This window comes from Podarcis gaigeae (genome assembly GCF_964106915.1).
Source record: "Podarcis gaigeae genome assembly, chromosome: 6".
Lineage (NCBI taxonomy): Eukaryota > Metazoa > Chordata > Lepidosauria > Squamata > Lacertidae > Podarcis > Podarcis gaigeae.
In genome coordinates, this window is record NC_139682.1 from 27,511,555 (window position 1) to 27,537,045 (window position 25,491).

The window sequence follows — 25,491 nt, forward strand, 5'->3', positions numbered from 1 at the left end:
CACTTGTTACCTACCAAAATGTAAGCTCAGTTTGACTTTCTGTAGTATTGCATCTATAATATTGCCATAAATACATGTGATATTTTGCTAAGCTGTGTCCTTAAGGAGCATAAGCAAGAAGCCACACTTTTTAAATACGTGTTCACGGGGAGAGAGCATCTTTGGCTTCCTCTTCATCTCTTGAGCTCTTCAAAATGCAACTTTGAATATGATTGTTGATTGCCTTCCTTTTTATAGAAGAGTTTTTCTGTGTAGCAGGGATGGCTAATCCCCAGTTTGGGAGCCTCACTGTCCCTCAAGCAATTTTTTTCTGGCCGTCCAAAATCCCATCCATTAAAGTAGACATGGTGATGGGGAGAATGAAGCTCAGTGCTCTGGTAAATCACCTCTGTCCTCAGGCACCACATGGATAATGTTATGAGCAGAGAGGGGAAGATCACTCACCCCCCTCAGCATGGATCAACTGATGAAGGAGGGGGTCTGCTTCTGTGTGACCCCCTCCCTCCATGTGAGAATGTGTGGGGTGGCCACACCCACTGCTGTCATTCTGCCCCCTGAAGGTGAATGCAACACCCCATGCTGTATAGAACAGGGGTCAGCAAACTTTTTCAGCAGGAGGCCGGTACACTGTCCCTCAGACCTTGTGGGGGGCAGGACTATATTTTTTTTGGGGGGGGAGAGAATGAACAAATTTCTATGCCCCCCAAATAACCCAGAGGTGCATTTTAAATAAAAGGGCACATTCTACTCATGTAAAAACACGCTGATTCCCAGACTGTCCACGGGCCAGATTTAGAAGGCGATTGGGCTGGATCTGGTCCCCGGGCCTTAGTTTGCCTACCCATGGTATAGAAGATAGTTTTGCAATCCTTAAGGTTGGTTATTTTTAGAGTATCTTTCCCAAGGTCACCCAGGGGGAGTTCCCTCACCTAGGAGTGCTAGATAAGCTTTGAAACGTAAGGGGCACCCTGGAGCTGACTTACCTGTTCTCCAGATCTCCATGACGCTCGGTCATTTTGAAAGGAGTACTCACTGGGTTCTGTGGGGCCCTGAATTTCTGCATGGATGTCCAGGGTTGAGAAACTTTGACCCTCCTGATGTTGTTGTCCTACAAGTCCCACTATCCCTGACTATTGGCCATGGTGGCTCAGGCTAATGGGTGTTGGAGTCTAAACTTAGGGAGCTGGTGGTTCCTTAACCTTGGCTTAACCTGAAAGAATACCGATTTAGCAGCCCCGTCTTTGAGTTCCAAAGCAATAATAAGTGTAGATATAATCTCATTCCATCAGGAGATCTTTACTGCAAAGATATCCCATCCTCCAACGCAGCATCTCAGCAGGGTGGGGTGTCTGAGATTGTCCAAGTGGCAAACTGCAGTGTCCAAGTGGCAAACTCAATGATTGTGCAGATTTGATTTAACTCTTTTTCAGGGATGCTGCTGTGCAATTTCCTGGTTCTGAGACATCACCAGTGCGTCCCTACAGATTCAGAAAGCAATTGTTTTGATAGCCAGGATTGCACATTTTAATCCCTTCCTTGTTCTTCTCATCTTACCTTTGCAAATGCAGAATAATTAGTAACCATGACGACAGAGACGGGACCAGATTCGGAGGTGAAGAATGCCCAAGAGGAAACTCCGCAGCAGCCTCCAGAGGAGGCAGCGAGTGGGCCGAACGCAGTGACTGGTGGCTCCACACCCATGGCAAACAGCCAGGAAGCCGAGGCGAATGAGAAGCCCGGTGCCCACAGTGACTCGAAGCATGCAGAGCGGGTGAGTTGAGATGGCTGCTGAGAGTGCTGAGCCTGGGCCTAGACAGTGTTTTCAGTGCCTAGTTCAGCCCTTGTCCTTCTCAAGCAATAGAGTGCCTTTGAGCAACAAGAAGACTCATTCATATGCAGAAATTTTGCACGTGCCAGTTTGATAGGGATGCGGGTGGCGCTGTGGGTTAAACCACAGAGCCTAGGACTTGCCGATCAGAAGGTCGGCAGTTCGAATCCCTGTGACGGGGTGAGCTCCCGTTGCTTGGTCCCTGCTCCCTGCTCCTGCCAACCTAGCAGTTTGAAAGCACATCAAAGTGCAAGGAGATAAATAGATACCGCTCCGGCACAGTGGCGTAGCGTGGGGGGTGCAGGGGGGGCGGCCGCACCGGGCGCAACATCTGGGGGTTAGGGTTAGGGGGCACAAATCCACGGGTTAGGGGGCGCAAATCCACAGGTTAGGGGGCGCAAATTACTTGCCTTGCCCCAGGTGCTGACAACCCATGCTACGCCACTGCTCCGGCGGGAAGGTAAACGGCATTTCCGTGCACTGCTGTGGTTCGCCAGAAACGGCTTAGTCATGCTGGCCACATGACCCGGAAGCTGTACGCCGCAACCCCAGAGTCGGCCACGACTGGACCTAATGGTCAGGGGTCCCTTTACCTTTAATTTGTATGTATAGATGCAACTTTAGAAGTCACTGCTGTAATTTAAATAGGTGACTTGTCTGCCTGCCCAATTTGCTGTCCAGGCACTATTAATGGTCAACGTAATGACCCCTTCTTTCCCTTTTTATGGTTTTTCATCTTTAAACTAGACTTAGACTTGACAGTCCTTCAAGTCAAGGAGAATCCTCTGTAAAGTAGGACTAGTTTGAGTCCATTGCCGCTGCAGCTTTGAGATGAGCCTGGATTGGCTTTCTTCACTCAGTTCCAACTTCAGCATGTCAAGCAGTTGCAGCTGAGTGTCAGAAGCTGATTTGGGTTTAAGCTCAGGGTGTGGAAGGCGGCAGATTTATGCCCAGCCTGGTACATAGCAACACAGATGGAGGTCAGCACAGGACCAAAACCTGCCCTGGGCCCAAACTGCTGCAGGGGCCCTTGTTTTCACTCACTGCTGAATGCCAGTGGTCAGTCTGTGCTCTGCTGTGTAAGAGAGGAACTCCCATGTTGGAGAGAATAGATTCTAGGCAGGCTTAGATCTGGTATATTTTGTAAAGGGGGTTGGGGTGGGTTATGCATCCTCCCTCTCTAATAAAATATTCCAGGCAGCTAATGGTATAAAAAACTAAAATGCAATAAAGAGCAATAAATAACAGTATAAAATAGCTGGCATGAACTGCTGATAAAACAATTTAGAAGTTTGAATATTAAAGTGTCTGGGAAATTGATTATGATGATATATAGCTGTAGACAAGTCTCTCTCTCTCCCCACCTCCCCTAGCGATGCCAGAATTTAAGCCTGTCTAAAATCTATTCTTCACCTGGGAATGGTATATTGTGGGGGCGGGGAGGCGGGGGATGCACTATTCTTCCATCTTGGAGCATGACAGGGGCTGTTGCCTAAGAGTTCTTTCATGACTTCCCCATCCAACATGACTTCTTGCTCCTTGTTTGCTGGTTGAACTACATGCGCAAAGACTTCTGCCCACATTGTTCCTCTTGTGCTGTGTTTAGCAGACCATTTTATTCTGGCAGGCTTTTGTTGTATGTGGCAGATAATATTTTTTTCCTGCTTGGTTTTAACTGCTGTTCCTGTCTCTCATGGGCGGGTTGCTTTATATTGTTTCTCTTATTAAACTGCAGTTTTAAATGTTGTAATTCACCCTGAGTTGTGCATTTGTACCAGAAGGGCAGGGGATAAAAATGTTTTAACAAACAAATTAAATGCCAGGGTGCCCTTTGCCACCTGGTTGATATTTCTTCCCTACTCTCAGCCCGTCCCCCTCCCCCCCGTCCCCTGTTTTCCCTCAGCCTGTTACTCCATGGGGAATGCAAGAAAACACCACCTACATCTATGGTTTCTTTTTAGTCATCATCCCTTTTCTTTACTCCATTTCCTATAAAGATGCCTTGCTCCTTAATGGTGTCCCAGAGTTTCTCAACCCTGCAGGGGAGGAGCTGTAACTGAGTGGTAGAACACATGTTTTACATTAAAATGGTCCCGGATTCAATCGTTGGCTTCTCCAGGTAGGGCTGGGGAAATATTCCTGTGTGAAAACCTAGAGTTTCCTTTCGTCACTGTTGACAGTACTGAGCTAGATGGACCAACTGTGTAAGATAAACTCCTTGTTTTCCTGTTGGCTGCGGTTCATTAGTTGGATGAAAATTCCAGGTATGACTGCTCCCAGGTTTGCTTCAGAAAATTCCTGTGAAGGAATTGCACCTGTCTCACCCAAAGAGAGACAGAAGCTAAATGGCCTGATGGAGCAGTTGCTCTGACGTTTTCTGGACAGTGATGAAAGGGCCAATTGCATGTCCCAGAGTTGGCACTGAGTTGCTTGGAATGCCTTTTTTGAGGTATAGTAATGAAAAGTGCTATGGCCTTCATCCTCTGGTAAACCAAGGACCTTTGTGAAAGCAAAAGAGGCACCTTATCACCTCCCAGATTAATCTCCAAACCAGGATTTTCCTCATCAGTGCAGTGGGAAGGTTGTGGTCTGTTTTCCATTACAGATGAGTGAGCAGCTTGTGGCACTGTCTTGTCTCTGCATATGAAGATACATGAGACGGCATGGAAGTCTTATAGTGATGGAGAATCCATATGGATCTTATTCTATCAAGGTCGTATGTTTGACCTTGCCCATCTGCCAGATAGATATTTAATTCTCCCTTAAACTTAATTTATATACAGGGGCCTTCTTTCGCCCCTGAAATATAATGAAGCAAGGAGTGTAGCTGAGTAGCGTAATATTCAGATGTTGTCCCAACCCTAAAAGCCATTATAAATCCCTTTACAAATATTTATTCTTGGTTGGGGAGGGCACACTTGCTGCTCATTCAGTATGCCATGTTTGGTGGAGGGGAAAGCCAGAAAGCAGAATCAAAGTGGGCAGATCATATAAATGGATTGGCAAATAAACATTGGGTCCTTTTCTTCAGGGGTGAAAAATAATAATTTAAGCCCTTGGTGCAGGATGCAGTGGCTAGGATAATATTTACTCCCCCTCCCAATTTTTCAAAATACCCTCAAAGCCCTAATTTCTAAAACGTGAGGATTGAGTAGGGAAAAATCTGCCCCTCTCAGATGCCGCATCATCTGCCAAAAGTCCTCTCCATCTGATATGCATGGAAATTATCTGGAATGATTCTGGGCCACCTGAGAGCACTTTGCATTTGATAAACACAGAGCAGCTACTTGCTTGGTTTGGAAAATGCACTCAAAGCTACTTGTAGTTGTCCAGAGCTGATTTGAACATCTGTTGTTGGTCAAAGGTTGTTTCTGTTTAAATCACCTTAAGCTACAGTTCTAAGCGTGCTTCCGTGGAAATCAGTTCCAAGGAACTCAGTGAAATTCACTTCGAAGTAAACATTTCTTCAGCTACAAGTTAGGAAATAGGCCACTCTGAAGATCTGCTTGGGGGCACTCGAGTGCCCATGCGTTAGAAAACCACAAAAGGAGAGACAATGGTTCTTCTGTATGTTGATTCAGAAGATTCTTTTTGCCAGGAGCATCAAATGAAGCTATGGATGAGTGAATGTTGTAGTTCTTTTATAGAGGGCAGTGGGCACTACCCAGCAAGAAGGCTGCATTGCTAGTGTGTAAGCTTCTCTCTCTAGGTATTTCTGTCCCAGGCTAGAGATTGTCAGCTAAAACTAACCTTCCGCCAGTCCCCTTTCCCCCCTGGGGTTCATCTTGGTCGAATGTGTCTCTGTCATTGTGAAGGATTGGAATTGCAAGAGAACGCAGCTCTGATCTTACCACCAAGGGTTGGATTGATGTGCCACCAATGGGAAAGGCTTCTCCTTCATAACTGCTGTGTGGGCTGAAGCTTATTTTTTGACAGAAAGTTGCCTTTTCCACTTAGAGATACCACAGCAATTAACTCTGGGAGAGTGCTAAGCCAGTGGCAATTTGCAGTGTTCTGATTCTGAATCTTTTTTTAAAAAATTTAAAATTTAATTTTACATATATTTTCCAAAAATCATATAACATATATTTTTATCTTCTGCAAGAAGCAATTTGCCCATCAGAGGTTATTTTGCCCACTTGGGACTTCACCTATTGCTTTTTGGTTTTCTTATTTCCCCCCCACTGTGGGAGCATTCAGATAAGACTTTGCTGGGCAGCAGCATAAAACCACTACCAGAAAGAAGTGTGATCACAGCACTTGTTGAAGGGGTGTGTTGAAGGGGAGAGCGTGTTATGCTGAAGAAAGCTAAAGGATGTGGCTTGTACATGTGATGCAAATCTTATACATTTGCCTGTATTGTTTTGCATTCCCCCCCCCCCTTTTCTGCTAGCCGTGCTATATAGCTAGTGCTGGTGTATAGGACAGTGAAGTCCTGTGGCCCTGAATACCAGAATGATTGCATAGATCCCGCGTCACGTAATAGGTATTGACAATATAACAACAAAGACAGGCCCTGCCACAGGCTTGCAAAAGGAAAGACAAGAGAATTGGGGGAGTTGGGGATAGATGCAAAGGGAACATGAGCAGAGAAGAGTACCGGTAATCATCCTGGTTGCCCATTTGAGGAAAGGAGCTATAGGCCACCTCCAGTTTCTGGGCATAGTGAAATTATTCTTTATTTCAGGAGTCTGGACATGCTGTTTCAGTGGATTCAGTCACCTGCCCACACACCAGCTGAGTAATTGAGACCCACCTGGCTAGTCTACCACCACACATGGTTTGCATAAACTAGCACAGACTGCATGCCCTGCGTGACTTCTTGCAAGAAGAGAAGTCTCGCAGGGATGGGTTTTCTCATAAGAAGAGTTGCTGTGGTGTTCTGTGGGGAGTGGGAAGAATTGCTATTCAGGTGATTCAAGTTTCACTCTTGGTGGTGCTCAGCAGTGCATGGGGAGCTGCAGGTTGGGCATCCCCCGACCCCAGTGTGGGGAAACAACGTCCTGTTTCCCCATTAGAATGAGGATGCTTAGTTCATAATTCAAAGGGCCCAAACATGAGCAAAGAATAACAATACTGTACCTGCTTCGCATCTCTTCCCCCATCCCAGGCTGTGGACATGGATGAAAAAGACTACAGTGAAGCAGATGGAATATCTGAGAAAACCACTCCCAGCAAGACCCAGAAATCCCCTCAGAAAGTCACCAAGAAGCTCAAGAGTGCCATCTGCAGAGTGACCCTACTTGATGCCTCAGAGTATGAATGTGAAGTGGAGGTAAGAAAGGGGACCAGATTGCTTGACCTTTTAAGCTACTAGTGGGGAATCTACAGGCCAAAGGCCTGGTTAGGTCCACCAAGCCTCCTCCTTTGGCAAATGCATGCCCTCCTACCCTCCACCTGATGTATTGTCAGGTGTGGGGCAAGTAAACCCCTGGCTAAACTAAATGGGGGAGTTGAAAGTACTGCAGATCAGCTGATTGGTGGTGCCTGCAAGGCAGTACTTCCAAAGGGGTTTCTAAAAACCCAACTTTCATCTTTCAAAGCGATGCACAAGACAACACTTTGCAAGGGTCACCTGATATCATTGTCATGTCAGGTGATTGACTGGTGGGTGGCATCGCTCACCTTCCAAACTTGGCCTACAAGGGCTGGAGATGACAAACTGGCTGACTGCCGAGATCCAGTTCTCTCTTAAGTGTATCCTGCAAAGTTTATGCGGCCTGAGTTCCCTTCCTCTGGGAATGGTACCAAATAAAAAGCACCTTTTATAAAAGAATAAGTCCGTAATCAGTGTTTTGCAACAATTAATGCTTTCAACTCTGCCAAAGACACGTGTGCGTGCGCACTTAACTCCCCATAGAGATGCACATGGAAGACAGGTGTGAGTGACTCATCCATTTCTGAGCGTAGGCTACTTGCTATTTGTGTATTTTGGTGAAAATGAAGTGTAGGCAATGTGTGTGTGTGTGTGTGCATGAAAGAGAGAGAGCTTGTGTAACTGTTAACCTGACTGGGATCCCTCGAGAAGAAGGGTATTATTAATAGCATGCAAGGGAGAAGCTTAGGCATTATAAAAAGCCTATTGCACAACCTCATTTGTATGATATCCCTCGCTTCATTTCCATGGACCTTTATTCCTCTGTGCAGGATGGAATGATATCCAAAATAGTGACTTGTATCGCTGTGGAGGCAAAAATCCTTGTTCTGTATCAAGTGAATGGAGAGCGATCCATTCTTTACTTGATCGCTGAAGAAAAAGGGTTGCATTTTTGAACATCTTGGATGGGAGAGGAAACAACGTTTGCCCTTCACTAAGAACATGAACACAAGAATGTCTGCAATGCAAAGTCTTTTTGCTCCTCATTAAGTGAACAGGCCTGTGTTCTTCAACTTTGGGTTCCCATATGTTGTTGGACTACAATTCCCATTATTCCTGAACATTGGCTAGGCTGGTGGGATGATGGAAGTTGTAGTCCAGCAGTACGAGGGGACCCAAAGTTGAAGAACCCTGGAATAAACCACAGTTTGGGAAGCATTAATGGTGCGGGGAGTGGGGATCCACTTGCTCCCTGCTGCACATTCTCTTGGCCCCAGAACCTACAGTATCCCCTATCAAGTGTTTACTAGATTTTCTTTCCTCTCTTTGCACATACAAGTGAACACTGAACTTCTCTGTGGCATCCATGCATGTTTGCAGCTGGGTTCCTGAGATGTTGCTCCTATCATCACTTGTGGCTACTAGCCTCTCCATATTACTATTTTAAAAAATGGGTTTGTGCTTCAGTGCAACAAGGAGATGCACTTTATTATAGAATTTGTATTTAACGTATGTAGAATCCTTCATCACTTCTTTTCACAGAAAATCTGTGGCTTCTGTATTTCTGTATCTTCTACAAGGACAACTCTTCTGATGTTCCTATCTTTCACCTGGGGTGGACTGTGGTAATCTTTCATACTATGGTGCCCTGTGCGAACCCAACATTTGGCACCCTCAAATGAATCATTTCAATTATGGGTCTTCTCAATTTTGCACCCCCTCAGCTCAGCACCCTCTACGGGGAGACCACCCAAACTGCCCTAAATCTGGTGCTGCTTTCACCATCAGCAAGCCCATACTATCAAAATGAAGGCTCAATACCCATGCAGCTTAGAGCAGAAGAAGGCCAGTCTGTACCATGTGATTCCTGTTCCAGTGGGAACAAATCAATTTAAGACTTTTCTGTTGGCCCGGAGCAGTAACAGTGTGGTGCGATTGTTGTTGTCCCACAATCTATAGTGGGCATTCACACCATATGAACCACAGAGCTATAAGTGGTTCATATGTCACATGCAAGTGACATATGCCACCTCTTTGAATGTCAGTAGCTGGGAATCACAAGTGGGGAGTGTGTTACAGATTTCACAAATGGGCATCACAAATGGGATGTTTTGAATACTTCCAAATTATGCAGTATTCACGGATGCTAGGACTGCCAGTGACTACTAACCATGATGGTTATGTGCTACCTCCAGTGACACTAGCAGTCTGCCTCCGGATTCCAGTTGCTGGGAGTCACAGATGAGATGAGCAGTGTTCTACTCTGGTCCTGCTCGAGGGGCTTCCCATAGGCATCTGGTTGGCCGCTGAGAGAAGAGGAAGCCATATTAGGTGGGATCCAGCTGTGCTGCAGTTACAATGTGTTAAAATTGCCTCAAGTGGTTTTGCCTGCAGTGAACCAAGTGAGAGCACATGCTTCTGAGATCATGCAGGAACCTCTGGGGGCACGTTCTCACTTCATCTCTGCCTTTGGCCAAATGCATCCAGACCCCAGTTGTCTATAATATGATCACCGTAAAAATTAGGTTTGCCATGCAGAGTTGGAAGTCCGAAGACATACTGGTTCAAAAACTGGTAGGAGGTGGAGCAGGAGGGAACAGCTAGTGAACAGTCAGAAAACAGTCAAAGCTAAGGGTTCAGTTCCCTACTGGTATTGCTATAAAAAGGAAGAGTTGGGATAGAAGTCCATGGAATCTGGAGAGCCTGGCTGGCTTTAGTTGGATAGAAGTGGCAGTGGAGAAGAGCATGCGCAGAAGGCAGAGGGGGAAATGTGTGTGCAAAAGAGAGAGAGAGGTGGAGGATGAAGGAACACAAGGGATGTAGAAGCTGGGCAGGTATATCTAGTAGGATTTCAAAACTTAGTGTTATGGAAGATCAGTCCCTTTGCATTTTTAAAGAGACATTTGAAGACCCACTACTTTTCTACAGCTTTTAGTGCTTGAGGTAGATTGGGTTGTGATACGTCCATAGTTTGGGTTCCCAGTGTGGTGCCCATGGACACCATGGCATCCACAGGTATCTCCTTGGTACCCACTAAGGCCCTCTGCCTCTCCCAATTTTTTTATTATTTTTTGGGGGTGGGTTGGCTGGGAAAGGTTGGCTCTCTTTTTGGAAGGTTCCTGGTTTTGTTTGTCTGCACTGTATTTGAGAGCATGGTGTAAGCATTTCTTGGGGCGTGGGGGAGGACTCTGAACATAGGCGGTTACTCTTCTGTGAAATGGATATTTTATGTTGCCAATTAGTTTCTTAGATTTCCCAATGCACCCTGAGGTCCAAAAAGGTTGGTGACCCCTGGTTCATAGTATATTTGTTCTGAGTTGTCATTTTGTGCTAGCCTTTTTAGGGGGAATCAAGAACTGAATGTTTTTCTTTCCACTTTGTGTGCTGATGAATTGGGTTTTTTCCTCCACAACAATGCAAACTGGGGAGCGTGTGCATATACAGACAAAATTAGCTATATGCATTGTGCATAGAAATGGGTTACTTAACAGCTGCCCATGGAGCTATTTAAGGCAGCCCTGTGCTGTTGCTATAATGTATGCAGGCCTCTATAAACAAGGGGGGACCTCTAGCCAGCCAAAGTTGGCCAAGGCCCTCCCAGATTGATGGAAGAGGACACCACACAGCTTTTACCTTGACTAGTTGTAGCCTTTGTGCCGTGCAATCCTCTCTGCAGGAGACCATAAGAAGTGCCTGGTGGATCAGGCCAATGGGCCCATCTCGTCCAGCTTCCTGTTTTCACAGTGGCCAATCAGATGTCTGCAGGGAACCCATAATGAGGACCCAAGTGCATTAAATGCATGGGATCGTGGCTTTTTTTTTTTTTTTTTTTGCAAGGGAACAGTTCCTGTTCCTTTCTTTTACAAAATCTTGGGAGAAGCAATCTTCATTATAATCTGGCTAATAGGCAGGTGGCTTGCTGGAGACTAAATAAAGTAGACTTTGATTGGTGGCAGCATTTACTGAGTGGCTAGTAAACTTGGGATTAGGTCCTGTTTGTACTTCCATACTCAATTCTTTGTGCTAGCTATTACTTTTAAATCTCTAAGCAGGCTGGGCCCTGTATGTATTGGCAGGCCCCCTCCTGAGTTGCAATGGGCTACTGTGACTGCATACCCCTGACCAGTTGCCCTCTCCCATAGTCTGATGGATTCAAGTGTGTGTGTGTGTGTGTGTGTGTGTGTGTGTGTGTGTACACATGAAGTTGGGTGGTTGGGACAGAACAGGGATTCTGTTGGTTTTACTGCCCATCACACTGCTTAACAGTCTGCCTGAGCTAGGTGGGGTAGTCTTGGGTTTGGTGCAGGAGTCCCCCTGGCTTGTTTTGCTGGTGGGGGAATTTAGCACTGAGGATCCCCTGTCACAGACATGGCTCAGAAGTTCATTTCCACCACGACAATCATGGGTCTGTCTCAAGATACCTGGCCCTTCCCATGCTGCAGGGCACACTCTGGATGGTAGTGATATTAGAGTGGAAGAATAGTTCATTTGTCATGGTTGGGTCACTGGAACTCAGAGCCATTGCAGGGGTGAGGAGTTGATTAGGATGGTCTTCCCAGGAGTAGGATGGAGCTGGGTGGTTTCCTGATGGCTCTTGGGGAGTTTCCTGTCACCTTGGCAAGCGATTCTGTTGAAATCCTGGAGGATCTCTGGAATAGAGACAACTGACAGGGACATACTAAGGGCATTTTCAGTAATGGGGCCCTGCATTCTAAAACTTCCCCCCTGATGAGACTCACCAGAATTCATTGTTACCTGGTTTTCAGAAGATGGTGTTAAATCCTTTTGCCCACATTTGGCTTTGGCCCTGGATGCTGCCCCCTGACATGTCACCCCTGAGTGTACAGGATAAGGCCCTCAACCGGTGGGGCCTGGAAAGTTTCATACCCCTGGTTTAAACAGACCAATATAAAGATGAAACTGGTTTTGTTCCTAGACGTTATGATCTATTGATTGTTTTCATCAATCACTTCTCTAATGCAGTGTTTCCCAACCTTGTGTCTCCAGCTGTTTTTGAACTACAACTCCCATCATCCCTGACTAGCAAGACCAGTGGCAAGGGATGATGGGAATTGTAGTCCAAAAACAGCTGGAGGCACAAGGTTGGGAAACACTGCTCTAATGCACCTTGGAAGCTGGTCTGAATAATTTGGGAGTGTGGCGAATCAGAGTGAGGGATGGGCTAAATAAATAAAGTGAAATAAAGGACTGAGAGGAGGTGAAAAGGATCAGAGAAGGTCTGTTGCTTTGATCTCTGACACTCCTGCAGCCCAGCTCTTTAGCTGACAACTCCCAACAGTGAGATTCAAGAGTGAGTTTTTACTGAGTGCAAAGCGACTGATTGTTACAGAGATGAAAGTTCTCCTAAGCAGCCAAAAATGGGGAGGGGGAGGGGGTGGTGGATGAAAATAGATTATCCTAAGAACTTTCAAAGCTAAAAAGGTGGGCTTTTTCAAAGGCATAAAAGGGCTCATGGAATTAGTCATCCTGTGAAGACTGTGGCTGTTATTTGTCCATAGAAGAACATGCAGAAATCTCTGTCATTCTGTTTTTCCTAACTTACTAACTCAGGACCCCAAATAAATGCACACCCTTGACATTCCTTAGGAATTAGTAAAGCATAAGCTTTGCAAACTGGAGGTTCCAGGTTCAGTCCTTGGCTAGGGACTAGGGATGAGCAAATCTGTCAATTTTGGTGCTCTCAGTTTTTCATTTTTTTCCAGTCTTACATTCAGTACTCCACATTTCTGCAGTGATTTGTGATTTCTGTAGTATTAATAAAATCCTAATGAAAGACTTGCTCACGTCTTTTTTTTTTTACTTGCTCACATTTTAATGTGAATTTCTTCATATATATATATATATATATATATATATATATATATATATATATATATATTGTATGCAGAATTGACAAATGCACACATTTTTCCAAGCAGTTTTCCTTAAAAGAATGCATCTTTGTACACATTGTTTGGGTTAAAGCACTGCATTGTGAAGTTTGGATAAGTGTGAATTTCAAAGAATAGCTGTGTTTCTGATCATGTATTGGTTAGAGGCGTGTGAATGAGGTAGTTTCTCATTAAAATGTAAACAAAAGTGCATTTCTTGCCTATCCCTATCCCTGCCATCTCCAAGTAAATCTGGGGAAGGCCCCAGTTAGATGGGCCATTAATAACAGGCAGCCTGCTCTATTCCAATACAGTTTATTGTCTACTGAAGTTGAGTGTGATTTTTATTAGGGTTAGAGTTAGGCATCGGGAATGTGTCATCTGATGAGAGTTTCAAAAGACAATGGAGAATCAGGCAAGGTGAGGTCAGAGGTCAGCAAACTTTTTCAGCAGGGGGCTGGTCCACTGTCCCTCAGACCTTGGGGGGGCGGGACTATATTTTTTTGGGGGGGGTTGAATGAACTAATTCCTACGCCCCACAAATAACTTTTAAATAAAAAGGCACATTCTACTCATGTAAAAACACACTGATTCCTGGACCATCCATGGGCTGGATTTAGAGGACAGTTGGGCCAGATCCGGCCCCTGGGCCTTAGTTTGCCTACCCATGGTTTAGATTTAGAAGAAGCTTTGTTATGGAAATTAGCATGGAAATTAGTGGAAATGTGGGTAGTGGTGGGTATTCTAGCATAGGGTGCATACAAACAGAGACTGAAAGGAGAAGAAATGAACAACAGCAGGAAGGAATATAAGCGGCAGTGAGGAAGTTATATGGTATGGGGTTGACTGGCAAAGAGCTTTTAATCTAAGGACTAGAATCTTGAGACGCATCCAAAGCATGATGGAAGGACCAGTTCTGGGGCTGAAGGAAACGGCGGACATAATCATAGCAACAGGAGAGAGAGATTAGTTTAGTAGAGAGGCTTTCTGATCCGACAGCAAATAAGTATGAAAAATCTGGCAGTTTCTTCATCAATGTTCTTCCTCCTGCAAGCAGCTTAGAAACCAGCATTTTATTATCTTCTACCAAACACATTATTGGTGCCTCCCCCATTCATTGTTGTTTAGTTGTACAGTGCAGGCTGTCACTCAGGAAAGCTGATCTCCTGAACCTGCTTTCAATTAAAATAAGAAGACTGGAAAAAGCCCATGTTAAATGCCTATATTGATTCACTGCCTTTTGCTGTGCCAGGTTAATGAGGAGTCTCTCCATACAATGAAGTGATTTTGTGGGGAAGAAAGTTAATTGCTTAATTTAAAAAGGTTTCTGTTGGCATTTATTGCCTCTTGCTTGTATAGCTGTTGCGCCTCATTCTACAAATCTAAGTGCTGGCATATCAAGTCTTAGGATCTGGCTCTTAAGTTGTGATGCTATTGTCACTATTATCAAGAGTATTTTCATCTCCATGTTACTGGGAAGACTCTAGAGAAACCTTCATGAGGATAACAGGCCTATCATTTATTATTCTTTATTTTTGAAAGCAGAGGGCTGTATCCAAAGTTCTTTGTCCCCTGTTATGAGGACTCTTACACTAACAGATAAAGGTAAAGGGACCCCTGACCCTTAGGTGCAGTTGTGACCGACTCTGGGGTTGCGGCGCTCATCTTGCTGGCCGAGGGAGCTGGCGTACAGCTTCCGGGTCATGTGGCCAGCATGATTAAGCCGCTTGACTAAGAGCAGCGCACGGAAATGCCGTTTACCTTCCTGCCAGAGCGGTACCTATTTATCTACTTGCACTTTGACGTGCTTTCAAACTGCTAGGTGGACAGGAGCAGGGACCGAGCAGCGGGAGCTCACCCTGTCACGGGGATTTGAACCGCCGACCTTTTGATCGGCAAGTCCTAGGCTCTGTGGTTTAACCCACAGCGACACCCGCATCCCAACACTAACAGATAGGTGAGTTTAAATATTGTGCAACTGAAGAATCCAATGCAACAATTGAAAAAACTTGTTGCAAAACCGATCACACATCCTACTGTGCAACAAAATTACCAGCACCTGCATATTTTGGATACAACTCAGATGAGAGTGAGTGTGAACACACACACACGTGGCCATGCAATTGGAGGAAGAAGGGAGGCACACTGAGACGGGGGAAGTGAGTGATTAAAACTATGGCAAAAGTTTGAGTAAAGTCAGGATGAAAGGAACTGAGAAGGAAATGGCAATTTTAAACAACAGCAGAAGTTGTGAGTAAAGGATGGAGGGATACTAAGGGGGGGGGAGTGGCCATTTTAAACAATGACAAAAGTTTGAACATCCTTGTAATATTTTTTGTTTGGTACATCCCAAAGGTTTAGCAAACCCAGGGCGTAAATAGACACAAGATAGTTCGCAAGAGTATTCATATTAATTGTTTAGTAGTAGTGTTAATTTCCCCTAGAAATCTGCCTCACAAGGGCATTCCCACATGTTCCCTGGCGTGCTCTGCAATGCCAGCAAATTGGAGACAGGTTCTTACTGATGTAAGAGTATAATGTCAACAAGATACTGTTTTTAACTCAATTTCCTTTACTTGGGCAGAGGTCACTGTTAACTGCTTCCTACCCCAAACTTCATTCCACTCTGAGTCTTTGATCTTCTGGATGTCTTGTTCCCAAATTTTCCTCAAAACATGCAACTCTCCGATATCTTTTCCCAATAACGTTTGCTATACCGGGACCTTTATGTCCACTTGTTGCATCAGGACCAGCTGTTTAAATGTTGCAAGCCCCATAGCGACTCTTTTCAACTCGATAAGAAATTACCTTGGCGTATTATTAACCGCCACCCCTCCCAGTTATAAGGGCTAGAAAATAACAGTAATTTGTTCTGACAACTGCATGTGCTGCCTTTTTCTGTTTGTGTAGTTGCCATGTTGCTGCGTGGGTCTTTCCCTTGGTCAGGAAGTATATTGTGTTGTTTTCTTTCATTTTTCTAACCTAGGGAAAATGCTACATCTAACTACTTACCTGTAACAAATGTTGCATACTCACTCACCCACACCCATGCACACACACTAGTGAGTAAATGGCCCTTCTCAGTTCAGTGTAACTTACTCCCTAGCAACTGTGTTTAGGGTTGCAGCTTAAATATAATTCTGGCCTTCCTTAAGTCATTTCCTTGCATCAGTGGGGAGCTTATTGGCCTACAGTTTTTGGATTCCAACTCTCTTCATCCCTAGCCAGCATGGCCGATGGTCAAGGATCATGGGAGTTGTAGTCTAACAGCACCTGAAGATGCCTAACATTCTACCCTGCCACTCATAGTTTTGTGGGTTTAGCAGCATCTACAGGAACAGAAAGTGCTTCTTACATGCCCATGAAGGAGGAATGATTATGTTTGACTGCATGAACAAGGAAAGAAGCCACAATTTTGCTTCTGTCCTACCTAGCAGGCATAGGAAAGAGGACAATAGCTTCTAGGTGTGCTCTTAGTTCTTACTCTTTCTATATTTATTTGTCTTGCAGAAACATGCCCGGGGGCAGGTGCTCTTTGACCTTGTCTGTGAGCACCTCAACCTCCTGGAGAAGGATTATTTTGGACTTACATTCTGCGACTCAGATAGTCAGAAGGTATGTTTTGGGTGGCCCTGATAGAGGCCTGTGCTGTGTCTATTCAAGAAGCTGTGATCAAATAAGACTTCCTCTTATGTGCTCTCTCTTTCCATTTCAGAACTGGTTGGATCCCTCCAAGGAAATAAAGAAACAGATTCGCAGTGAGTAATGTAGCTGGAATCCCGTGTACTCAATGGCTTCCTACGTTTTCTAACTGGGCCTCTATGGTAATCTCCTTACATAGATGGGTGGGAATTGTCCCCTTGTCCATAAGATGCCATTAGTAAGCAACTCGATTGTTGTATTCAAAATATTTTCCAAGCATGAAAAGGAACTGACTTGAGAAGAATATAGGCTTGAGGGAGAATAAGGCCTTAAGGATCTAACATTCTCCAGTGTTCCAGTTGCCACTGACGCCTGTATGAAGTGTTATACTATGCCTAGAGTGTTGTGTGCTTATACCAATACAGTAGTATTGTTACCGACCATGACACCCGCTTTTTGTCACTCTTTGCAGAGTGGAAATAATAGTAACTGCAAACTATCATTGAAAGAAAGGAGTGCAGTGAAGAACCTCATGATTTTATGAAACACATTATATGATAGGAGCACCAAGCAGTGGGGGACATTCACTTTTGTAACCTGGTTCCTTTTTGACTGCAACTCCCACCATCATGGCCATGGCTGGGGGTTAGGGGTAAGCTGAGGTAAAGCAAGCGGCACACTCTGCCCTGATGTAGAAAGGCAGGAGAGTGTGGTGATTGGACATAGGCCCTTGGTCATATCGGCTCCCATGCTCCTTTCATTTTACGGGGAGGAGAAAGCCCTCCGTTGGGAGTTGGCTTCTTGAGTAGCAAGCTATTGGGTAGTCTTGCTGCACAAGCGGTTTGCACGGATACCGCAGGAGGTCTTTCCCAAACAGCAGGCCCTCTGGGAGACAGGAGCCTGTTTCCATGGCAACAGCAAGTTGTAGCCTCTCTTGTGTGGCGAAGGCTGCTCTGCTGGGTCGCAGGTCTTAGCAGGCAAGCGCACCCTGCCATGTGCCTCAGCCGTGTACATCCAGTCAAGCAGAGATCCCTGCTGATTCTGAGGAGTTTGTCTTTTTTGAGGCACATTAATAGTTTCCTTGCATAGCAAGCGGGAGGCAGTGTGAGGCGGTCGGAGTCACGGAAGCGGGAATCGGAGATGAGTGCAAGTGTGAGAGACAAAGGAAAGGATACCTCAGCTGAGTATGTCTACTCCATCATATTTTCCCCTTTCTCCATCTCTCCTTTACATAGGTGGCCCCTGGAACTTTGCCTTCACCGTCAAGTTTTACCCACCAGACCCTGCCCAGCTCACAGAGGACATCACGAGGTGAGTCAAAGCTACATATTCCCCTCTTAAGCAATGGAATGTGTTGAGCTGAAAACACACACACACCAAGCCTCAACCACCCACCGCTGCCACTCATTTTGACATCAAGCTGACTTCCACTGGTGATGACTGAGAGAGGTGTTCACTACTGGAGAATGGTCCTATATAACAACAACAACATAAATAAATATTATTTATATCCCCACCCATCTGGCTGGGTTTCTCCAGCCACTCTGGGCGGCTCCCAACAGAATATTAAAAGCACAATAAAACATCAAACATTAAAAACCTCCCTAAACAGGGCTGCCTTCAGATGTCTTCTAAAAGTTGGACAGTTGTTTATTTCCTTGACATCTGATGGGAGGGCCTTCTACACGGGGGGTGCCACTACCGAGAAAGCCCTTTGCCTGTAGCTTCACTTCTCGCAGTGAGGGAACTGCCAGAAGGCCCTCAGAGCTGGACCTCAGTGTTCTGGCTGAATGGTGGGGGTGGAGACGCCCCTTCAGGTATACTGGACCGAGGCCGTTTAGGGCTTTAAAGGTCCTAGGACTTGCCTCCAAAATCAACAGCAACAGAATAGCACAAGCGTTCCTCAGCTTCCATCCCCACTGCTTATACTGGCCATTGGAAGGATGCAACCTAATATCTTCTTCCGGAAGGAAGGAATTTATTTTAGGCAGCCTTCCCCAAGCTGGTGCCCTCCAGATGTTTTGGACTACTAATAAACTGGATGTTCATCAAGCTGTGCATGGCTTGGTGGCCCAGATACCTCTTTTGCACCTAGACGTTTTCCAGGTATTAAATGCCTTCAGATTAAAAAATATGACTTCAATCCCAGACAGCAACCAAATTATGAGGTCTGAAAACCCTCTAGTGCAGGGGCAGCTAACTCTCAGCATTCCTCGCTGCTGCCAGTGTTGGCAGGGGGCCGATGGGAGTTGTAGCTCAGTGATACCTGGAGGGCTTCAGGTTAGCCACCCCGCCATTTTATGGCGGGCTGTGTTTGGCTTGGTGACTAACAAATGGCTTGCTGTATTAAGAAGTAAACATGGCCCACCCCTTATTAAATGACTGCAGGGAAGTTCCTGATTTCCTGCTTGCTTTTCTCACGGCTGTCCCAACTGCTTGGCTCCCTCCCCACCCTAGATACTACCTGTGCCTGCAGCTTCGAGCAGACATCATCAGTGGGCGCCTCCCATGTTCCTTCGTTACACATGCATTACTGGGCTCCTATGCTGTACAAGCTGAACTGGGAGATTATGACGTCGAGGAGCACGTGGGCAATTATGTTGGTGAGCTTCGTTTCGCTCCAAACCAAACTAGGGAGCTGGAAGAGCGTATCATGGAGCTGCATAAGACTTACCGGTGAGTATGTTTCTGTTCTTCTGTACTGAGAACAAGCAAGACCTGGGAAACGGGTTCTCTGACACTTGTTTGGGAGCAGATAGCGCTGTGCAACCTGTTTCTTTCTGCCCCTGTCTTGTAAAAGCCCAGTGAAGGAAATACCAACATTTTGCCCAGCTGTCAGGAGCTGATGGTTTACACTTCTGCCATTTCTCCCTTTCCTTTCAAAGGGGCATGACACCTGGAGAGGCAGAAATTCACTTCCTGGAGAATGCCAAGAAGCTTTCCATGTATGGAGTTGACCTGCATCATGCCAAGGTACGGCAGACCTGTAGTGTGTGAAGATGCCCTCAGAATGGGTTGGGTTGCATGCCCTGAAGAAATTGCCACATCATCTCTTCACCCCTGGCCAAACTCTGCACCAGCACACAGGATGCATCAGTTTAGTGGTGTGAATTTTCCTAGGACTCATCTAATAATAAGATGAGGCACTGCCATCATTTTTTTCCTGTCAGAAAACGTTACATCTTTGTGGCGCAGATTAATACAAACTGTCCAATGTTTAAGATTGGAGCTGTCTTTAAAAAAAACCAACAACAACTTTAAGGTACCATGCGGCCATATCGTGGGACCTTTTCTGTAACAAGTGGAAGGTGGAGATTTTATTCCATGAAATATGATTACTCCATAGTTTTTGCTGGTTGTGTGTGTGTGTGTTTTTTAAGGAAAAGCACACAACAAGATTCTTGGTGTGTGTGTGTGTGTGTGTGTGTGTGTGTATACCTATTCAGTGGTCATCTACCTGTAGTTTCTTACATGTTTTCTCCTTTCTCCTAACACAGTTAAAATTCCATCCATTTTTTCTGTTCTCCTGTCTCTGTTTCTTATATTTCTTACCTTCACAACTTTTCTCCTCTTCCATATCCATGCATGATCTGGCTGCTAGGACTGCAAGTTTTGGCCTCTCTAGCTAGAACAGCTTCATGCTTTACAAGCAGCAACCCAATTTGATGCGGTGAAGTTAATCCCTTAAAAGCCAGAGCTAATGGAACGCAGCAAAATCTCACCTGCCTGCTCTCTAGCAAACTTCCTGGTGTGCTCAAAGAGGTGGAGGAGCCTCGAGAAGACGGAGGGCACTGAATTTCGGGCCACATATCTGATCCCTCTGATTACAACAGCTCTCTAAATCATGACCCACAACTCTGGGAGCCTGCTGGTTTCCTGGTAGCAAGCTGAACAGCACTCTGCTGTCCCCTAGCGTCAAAATTGTCTATGGGTTAGAGCACATGGGAGGATGCTTCCAACACCCCCACCCCCTTTGTAATAAATAGATGTTGCAAGCAAATGCTGTTGGCAGGCTTGTGCTGCTGGCCAGGACTTTTCCCAAGATCAGGAAGCTCATTTTATGAGATTAGTGCAATATCCTCCCCCCAAGAATCCCCTCATGGGGAATACACCTTTAAACCTTGGCCGTGGTGCCTCAGTCACTGCAGTCCTTTTCACCAGTGAAGCATCCCCTGCTGTTGTGTCTTAAATACTTAGGCAGTCAACTTTTGCCTGCTTGGGGAACATTAGCTTGGGGAAAAGAAGTATCCACGCTATGCTGCAGCCTGTTTTTGCAAGCATAGAGAATCACAGAAGGCGTGCAGTGCCGTGCACTCTTAGTGTGCCTGCTTTCCTAAAGCAAAATTCCTGATGGTCTTTCCAAGAAGAACGGCATTCCATGATGCTCCCCCTAGTAACGCCCTGTTCTCAGGCCTAATCTAGGAAGATTTCCTTTGTCTGGAGTTGGAACTGGAGGTGTGGCTCACCAGTAGAGACCATATTCCTAAAGTTGTGGCTGGTCAGATGATCTCTTTCAAGTTCTGAAATTGTTTCTATATGAGTTAAAGGTAAAGGGACCCCTGACCATTAGGTCCCATCGCTGACGACTCTGGGGTTGTGGCACTCATCTTGCTTTATCGGCCAAGGGAGCTGTTATATAGTTTCCGGGTCATGTGGCCAGCATGACGTAAGCCGCTTCTGGTGAACCAGTGCAGAGCACGGAAATACTGTTTACCATCCCGCTGGAGCGGTACCTATTTATCTACTTGCACTTTGACATGCTTTTGAACTACTAGGTTGGCAGGAGCAGGGACCGAGCAACGGGAGCTCACCCCGTTGCGTGGATTCGAACCACCGACCTTCTGATTGGCAAGCCCTAGGCTCTGTGGTTTAGACCACAGCACCATCGATGTCCCGTCTATATGAGTTAGATGGGGATAAAGGCAGACAAGTGACCCACTTGGAATTTAGGAGGCTGGTGTGTTAACTTGCCCTTGTTCCTTCCCTGCTTTCACATCCTTGACCAGTTTAAAATAATACCTTGGCACTTACCAGCAGGGTTTGAGGATTTGCTATGAATACCTGACTTTGCACTGATGGGTTTTTGTATGTGCTAATACCTCTCTTTCTTTCTGTCTCTTGTTTTCTGCTTTGGCTCTTCTGCAGGATTCAGAAGGCATTGACATCATGCTGGGTGTTTGTGCCAACGGCCTTCTCATTTATAGGGACAGGCTGAGGATAAACCGTTTTGCCTGGCCCAAGATCCTCAAGATTTCATACAAGAGGAGTAATTTCTACATCAAAATTCGACCTGGTGAGGTAAGTGTCCAAAGTGCCCCCTGTCCAAAAGAAAGAAAAAAGTTCACTCTTTAGCAGACAGTCAATTCCTGGGGAGAAGCTGAACATTAGAAACACGAGTTTCCCCATCTGGATAATGAGTGTTCAGCAGGTCCATAGATTTGGCATTGACATAATGGACAACAATTATTTATGGTTGCCACTGATTTGTCCCCTCTCTTGAGTCCTCTACCAAAGAAGGGATATATATTTCACTTTGAACAAACTTTGGAGAAGCAGGAGAATGAGAAGGATGCTCACCATTTCTGTTTTATTTGAAGCCCAGTGCCAGATGGGAAGATTTTGTCTCTCCGTTTCTTTGCTCACATTTGCCTGAACATGTGAACACTGGGTCTGTGGATGGGAAGCAGAGTTGGCCATGCAAACTGTGCCCCAGAGCCCATTTCCACATGCACTCTATGTCTCCAGTCTTAGCCCATGTTGAATAGGAAAAGTTCGCTGGGCATTTTTAAACACATACCCTTGGAATGTTGTTAGAACATCTTGTGCAATCAGGGACCTTTCTTCGCCTCTCATGCCTGGCACAGTGAAAAACTCTGACCACCCATCCTTTGAGTTTTCTGCAATTCACAGAGAACCCAGAGAAAGGAAAGGGATATTTTTGCTGGTTGTCCATAGCAGGAGCAACCGGGGGGTGGGGTGGGAAGGGCAGTCACACTCACAACTGAGTTTGTGGATTCTGGAGTTGGAAAGATCTGTTTTAAGAACATGAGAAAAGTCCTGTTGGATCAGACTAAAGGCCCAGCATCCTGTTCTTAGAGTGGCCAAAATACACCAAGAACCACATGTTCAAAAACTGATCCCAACCACCAGCCTCACTGGAGCAGAAGCTGATGGTTGATGTAACTTGAGCCTGGTGGGAAAACAGGAGACTGACTGTTTAACTGGAGCAGACCTTCATTTCATCTTTGCTGGCACCTACCTTCCTTCCTCCCTCTCTCTCCATCATTCCCTCAGGGGGGTTGGTAAGGGCTGACTTGATTCTTGGTCATAATGTCTGTTCTTTGTTCCCTGCAATTTCAGTATGAGCAGTTTGAGAGTACTATTGGCTTCAAGCTGCCCAACCACCGCTCGGCCAAGAGACTCTGGAAAGTTTGCATTGAGCACCACACGTTCTTCAGGTGAGACCGGGGTGGGGGTGGGGATCATGAAGGCTTTGTCCTCTATAAGGAGGTGCTACAGATAAGACTGAAAGGTTTAGGAATCATTTTTCGCTCAGTCTAGCCTGTTTCACAGGGTTGTTGTGAAAATAAATTCAGATAAAGATATATTGCCACCCACCTGGAAATCTAAATATGTTTTTGAGCAGGAAGCAACCTGTAGAACAGAGTCCCTGCCAGATATGATCTTTACTGTGGAGTGGTAATTTGAGGATTCCCAGATATGAATCTCTGGTTTCTTAAAAAAGAAAACCTCAGCCTTGCAGCTTACAGCATGGTTGGTGTTGCCTTATTACAGTGATCTTGTTTCCAGCTGTAGAATAAGAAGCATACTGGTAGCTGAGACAGTTTACAGGGTAGGGCAAGATAGAGGGAGAAATGAGCTTTGTGTGTTCTGTGTTCTGTAAGACTTCAACTAGGTTTAGAATTCTCTTGAAGGCAAAAATCGTTTTCCTGACTTGGTGTTGCTAGTTCCCAGATTATAGTTCCACCCAGGCCCTCTGAGTTTGCATGCATTTTTATTCTAGCCCTAGCTATGAATCAAGAAGGGAGAGGTCATGAATTTTACCTGTCCAATGAGACACTGTTCATCTGTATCTTTTCAGTAAATATTCAAAGAGTCAATTCATATGTCACGTTCTGCTGCTGCTGCTATGAGCTTTTAACAGCTCTTAGGAGTGCATTGTGCTTCATTTGTGTGTGAAGGAGAGATGCATGCAGTATCTCCGGTCATAAATTCCCACTTACGGGAATGGGTTTCATGTGCTGCTTGTGTAAATTGATATATAGCATGGTTTGCATTCCTTTCTCCAGTATTAACACAGCTCACATAAGTAGATCACTAGAATCTGAGCTGTTGAATGTGCACATCATGGGCAGAATTGGGTATCTGGTGCTCAATTCAGCATCTTGATAATCTCAACACCCACAGTTAAAGGGAGACTTTCAGAGTTCTGCTCAGTAGGATGATCTGGGAAACGAGGAAGCTGTGCCAGGCATGGGCCAACCAGGATATTTAGTAGGCAGGAGTGTGTTTCAGGGCCCTGACAGTTACTTATTGAGAGCCAGTGTGGTGTAGTGGTTAAGAGCGGTAGTCTCGTAATCTGGGGAACCAGGTTCGCGTCTCCGCTCCTCCACATGCAGCTGCTGGGTGACCTTGGGCCAGTCACACTTCTCTGAAGTCTCTCAGCCCCACTCACCTCACAGAGTGTTTGTTGTGGGGGAAGAAGGGAAAGGAGAATGTTAGCCGCTTTGAGACTCCTTAAAGGGAGTGAAAGGCGGGATATCAAATCCAAACTCTTCTTCTTCTTCTTCTTATCGTTGGCAAAAGAAAATGTATGCAGATCTGCCTTTACTGTTTGAGACTAACAGAACTGGTTATGACTCTGTAAGCTACTGTTTCTTAGGCAGCTGTCCATACACATCCTTTACTCCATCTCCAATGGATGGGACATTTGCCAGGGGCATTTGAGCTCTATTAAAGGAGCAAAGGCTTTGAGGCAACCTTTCCCTGCTCCTGGTCACACACTTTGCAGGTTTTCTACTTGTCTGCCTCTGAAACATTTCCTATCCTGACAGGTCAATGTTTTATACATCAAGACATAGTCCCAGATCGTTTACCCTGCACATTTCCTGTGACATCCTTTCCCCCTTTAACATTCACTGCAGAGCAGCTGGCAGAACATCCCTAGATGCATTTAGAAGGTTTGTTTGTTCAGATGACAACAAAAAGGAACTAGGGCCGGCTGTGGGTTTCTTTGTCACATTGTGTGGCTTCCACGTAACGCAAGGTGCTCCTCACAATCTTCTGAAATTGGGCACATCCACAAAGCCAAAACTTCCTCTTCTTTCAAGGTGGGGTGGGAGAGCACATGAGAAAGAGCACTAGAGAGCTTCAGGGGATAAACTGTCCGTGCATCTAGCTGATAACAAAGCAATACAGGGAAGTGACACCATGTCAGAATTCAGCTTATGCGAGGATTTGGCAAAGATGCAAGTGCAGGGCTTCAGTCTGCAGCTGGCAAGAGCCATTAATCCAAGCCACAATCAAGAGGCAGAGTCATAAAGTCAACTAGAATCAATAAGACCATTGGGCAAAACTCGAGACAGGAGAAATGGGAACTGGGGACATGATAAGGGATCAGGAGTGTGACTGGGGGAAAACCTTGAGCATTAGTGAAGAGCAGTCTAATAACACCCTGACTTGAGACGTCGCTGTATGCAGATGGCTTTCTGTTCCCAGTCTTATGAAATGGATTCTATTGGAGGGGGAGTTAAGTGAACCCAGTTGGGTGTGCCTTCCAGGCCTTGAACACG

At 45.5% G+C, this 25,491-nt stretch overlaps 2 protein-coding genes across 18 annotated transcripts in view; one reads left to right on the top strand and one right to left on the bottom strand.

Annotated features, from left to right (window-relative positions):
- The window catches only part of SGK2 (serum/glucocorticoid regulated kinase 2), a 477,666-nt gene that overhangs the window by 338,305 nt on the left and 113,870 nt on the right, over positions 1 to 25,491 (bottom strand). The window lies entirely within an intron of this gene.
- EPB41L1 (erythrocyte membrane protein band 4.1 like 1) overlaps positions 1 to 25,491 on the top strand; it is a 169,342-nt gene that overhangs the window by 114,280 nt on the left and 29,571 nt on the right. For all 17 annotated transcript variants that reach the window (XR_014566068.1, XM_083746105.1, XM_083746094.1 and 14 more), the window contains 9 exons: positions 1,569 to 1,771; positions 6,939 to 7,103; positions 16,547 to 16,651; positions 16,752 to 16,794; positions 17,914 to 17,989; positions 19,136 to 19,354; positions 19,564 to 19,651; positions 21,824 to 21,976; positions 23,039 to 23,136. Coding sequence is in view for 16 of the 17 variants with exons in the window: in XM_083746105.1 (XP_083602231.1) it covers positions 1,583 to 1,771; positions 6,939 to 7,103; positions 16,547 to 16,651; positions 16,752 to 16,794; positions 17,914 to 17,989; positions 19,136 to 19,354; positions 19,564 to 19,651; positions 21,824 to 21,976; positions 23,039 to 23,136 (1,136 nt within the window). In the remaining variant the exon portion in view is untranslated. The remainder of the gene's footprint in view (positions 1 to 1,568; positions 1,772 to 6,938; positions 7,104 to 16,546; positions 16,652 to 16,751; positions 16,795 to 17,913; positions 17,990 to 19,135; positions 19,355 to 19,563; positions 19,652 to 21,823; positions 21,977 to 23,038; positions 23,137 to 25,491) is intronic.